The sequence below is a fragment of the Labrus mixtus genome, chromosome 7, assembly GCF_963584025.1.
Source record: "Labrus mixtus chromosome 7, fLabMix1.1, whole genome shotgun sequence".
Classification (NCBI taxonomy): Eukaryota; Metazoa; Chordata; class Actinopteri; order Labriformes; family Labridae; genus Labrus; species Labrus mixtus.
Genome location: NC_083618.1, coordinates 11,670,774 through 11,673,844, shown reverse-complemented (window position 1 = coordinate 11,673,844; position 3,071 = coordinate 11,670,774). Strand labels below are relative to the sequence as shown.

The following is a 3,071-nucleotide window of genomic DNA, read 5'->3' as shown; positions in this document are numbered from 1 at the left end:
ATTTACCTGCAAGCCCTTTTAACATAGAACCAGAAGTGTTTATGGGGCATTGAGTCATTTTTGTCGAGATAAAATGTCCCTAATCTTCTCCCCTGTGTGAAGTCCTTTGTATAAAATCATAGATGTGAATGATTTATTTTTGACTGGATAGTATTCAGTCACTCTGTATGCATGTTGTCATTTTAACTAGTAGCATTACTTACAAAAAAAATTGTAAATGAAACATTTCACCTATGAATTCTGAATTATCTCACACCGACAAGCGTGTCTTTTGATTTGAGTGATTTATAAACTGTTTATATATTTAGCTTTAAACTGAATATGACCTGTTCATATTCTTAGCTTTAAACTGCATAAGGCCTGTTTAATTACTTAGCTTTAAACTGAATATGACTTGTTTATATTCTTAGCTTTAAACCGAATAAGGCTGCTAACTAATTGATAGCCAGTACCCTGTGTTACTACAGCTCCTTTAAAGCGTTCACAGTGGATTGAAATGTGCCATTGCAAAGTGTCAGTTCAAAGGTGTTGACCAACACTGCAGTCTTTTGTTCTACTTTTTTTTAGACCAAACACTTCTCTTTGCCTCTTGACAGATATATAAGAATGTCACATGAGAGCCTTGAATATGCAAAAGGTTGCTGTTCTTTAAGTTTCCTTATTGTTTTACCATGCAAAAAAGTCTGGATTATGTGGTCTGAGAATAGTAGATGTCACATTTTGTACAGTTTTTAAAGCTTGATAAGTTACCATCTATAGATTTAGTTTCTATATCTCAAATAACTTATAAAGGCTGAACTACAAATATTTTACATCTTGAGTCTTATGCTTGTCTTTGTTTAGATAAAAGGTATTCAAACCAGCATGTTAATTCACACTTAGAAAAAACATCGCAGTAGTTTTTATGCATGCATTTATTATGTTCTCCATCCTAGATTTTTTTTTTCTTTTTCATAAAATACATGAAAGTGGTATAGTAGACAAGTAAAACATATGTCTACATTTGTAAACATACATTCAGATAAGCAGAAAGCATTCTCACATTTTGAGTTGGGTTGGTCATCAGATGCTGTACAGTTGGTCACAGTCTTCTCACACACTCATTTTGTCTTGCACACACACACACTCACACAGACAGACAAATGCTGTGCATGATAACCTTCACAGCAAATGCATTTTTTTTTACATACACATATTTACAGCTGAGTTAGAATTCCTCGTGTTTGGTCCAGAGTCAGTTCATCAAAGCCATGAATCCATTTGTGAAAAGTCTTTGTTTTTTTCCTGGATCTTTAAAAAAAATCTGATAACAAAGAATAAAGAAAATGTCCAGAGATGTGATGTAGTCATTGTGATTAAGAGACAGAGGACACTTCTGTCTTGCTTGCAGAAACTGAGCTCTCATCCTCCACCATGCCGCCCATTCCAATAGTGCTCAGCATGCAGTTACGGAACTGAAAAAGAGGGCACAAGGCAAGAAATTTAGATTTTGAATAAATATCTAAATGTCTGAATAAGAAAACACAATATATGGTACACCATACCTGTTTGTTAAACAGCACATAGATGATAGGGTTGTACAATGCTGAGCTCTTTGCAAAGAAGGCAGGAATACCCGCTGTCAGTGCTGAGAAGGAAGCTCCCTTGTTCATGAAGATCCAACCAGCGAAAGAAGCGTATGGTACCCAAGCTACCAGGAAGCCAAACACCATCAACACACACATACGTGTGACTTCCCTCTCAGCCTTCTGGGTAGATTCTGAGTCCTGCTGCTGTGCTGCGGCCTAAAGGGTTTTATATGACAGGAAAAAAATTGAGCTCTGGCAGTAGGAAGAAGAAGTGTCAGCCAATGATCTTTAAGTCTGTGACAGATAAAAAGTTCATTAAGATTAACTTACAGCTTTGACAGTCAGCACAAGGCTTCCATATGTGAAGAAAATGAGGAACACAGGGGTGAAGAAGTGAACTACAAACATGTACATGACATATGATTCATTGTTGAAGCCTGGAGCAAGGGTGTAGTAGTCAGGTCCACAGGAGCACTGCAGACCCTCAGGAAGGTACCTGTGTGAAATCATGCAGACATGTTTTATCCGTCCATTCAACCCATTTATCTACATTAAATGTGAACTATTGAATGGTGTTTTGAGTGGTTTAAATATGTATTATTTTTTCCTAGTTTGGCTGAGAAAAAATTACCTTGACCAGCCCACAAGAGGGGGAGCAGCACAAGACAGAGCCATGACCCAAGTGAAAGCAACTCCAGCTCCAGCATGGGTTCCAGAGAACTTGAAGCTTCCCATGGGTTTGCAGACAACAATGTATCTCTCAACAGCCAGGACCACCAATGACCAGAGAGCAACTTGACCTGCAGAATAGAGATAAGATTAAGTATTTAATTCAGCATTTCAACACATTGAAGACACGTTCTTTCTTCTTCTTTCATACCTCCAAGTGTGGCCATGAATCCCTCAATAGCACAGAAAGTTGCCCCAAGAATGAAGTAGCCGTTCATAGCAGATGTGATGGTGACGGTGAATCCGAAGGCGCACATGATGAGTCCAGCTATAGCCAGGTTGACTAGGATGAAATTGAGAGGTTGGCGTAGCTTTTTGTTCTGAGCTGTTACGACCAATGTCAGACCGTTGATGGGAGTCCCGGTGCAGATCAGGAAGAACATGTACAAAGCCAGAAGCTTGAACATGATAGGATCTGCCAAGTAGTACTGCGGGTATTCAAAAGGACTTCTAACAATCCCTGTCCTGTTGGACATGGGGATGTAGAAGTTCTTTCCTTCTGTGCCATTAGGCTCGAATCCTCCTTCCCACGCCATCTTGAGTTGTCTTCTTTGCTGGTACTTCGACTGATTGACAGTGCACACTGTTGCACTGAAGTTGCTCAGGAGCCAAGAGAGACAGCTTATGGTGTTGCTGCTGTTATTTTATACCCTCTCAGTGTTATCCTCAAATTGACATGATTAGATTACAAGAGGATTGTAAGGAGGAGGAAGGCTCAGGCCTAATTAATAATTGACGTTAACAAAGCAGAGATTTAGTCCTAAAGGATCAATT

At 39.0% G+C, this 3,071-nt stretch overlaps 1 protein-coding gene across 1 annotated transcript; it reads right to left on the bottom strand.

Moving 5' to 3' along the window:
* Positions 1-896: 896 nt before the first annotated feature.
* Positions 897-2,928, bottom strand: LOC132977986 (green-sensitive opsin-like). The gene is made up of 5 exons (XM_061042945.1): positions 2,449-2,928; positions 2,200-2,368; positions 1,899-2,064; positions 1,545-1,784; positions 897-1,454 (listed from the first exon to the last, which is right to left on the bottom strand). Exons 1-5 carry the CDS (start codon positions 2,831-2,833, stop codon positions 1,356-1,358), a joined length of 1,059 nt encoding a protein of 352 aa, XP_060898928.1. The 5' UTR covers positions 2,834-2,928; the 3' UTR covers positions 897-1,355.
* Positions 2,929-3,071: the final 143 nt, after the last annotated feature.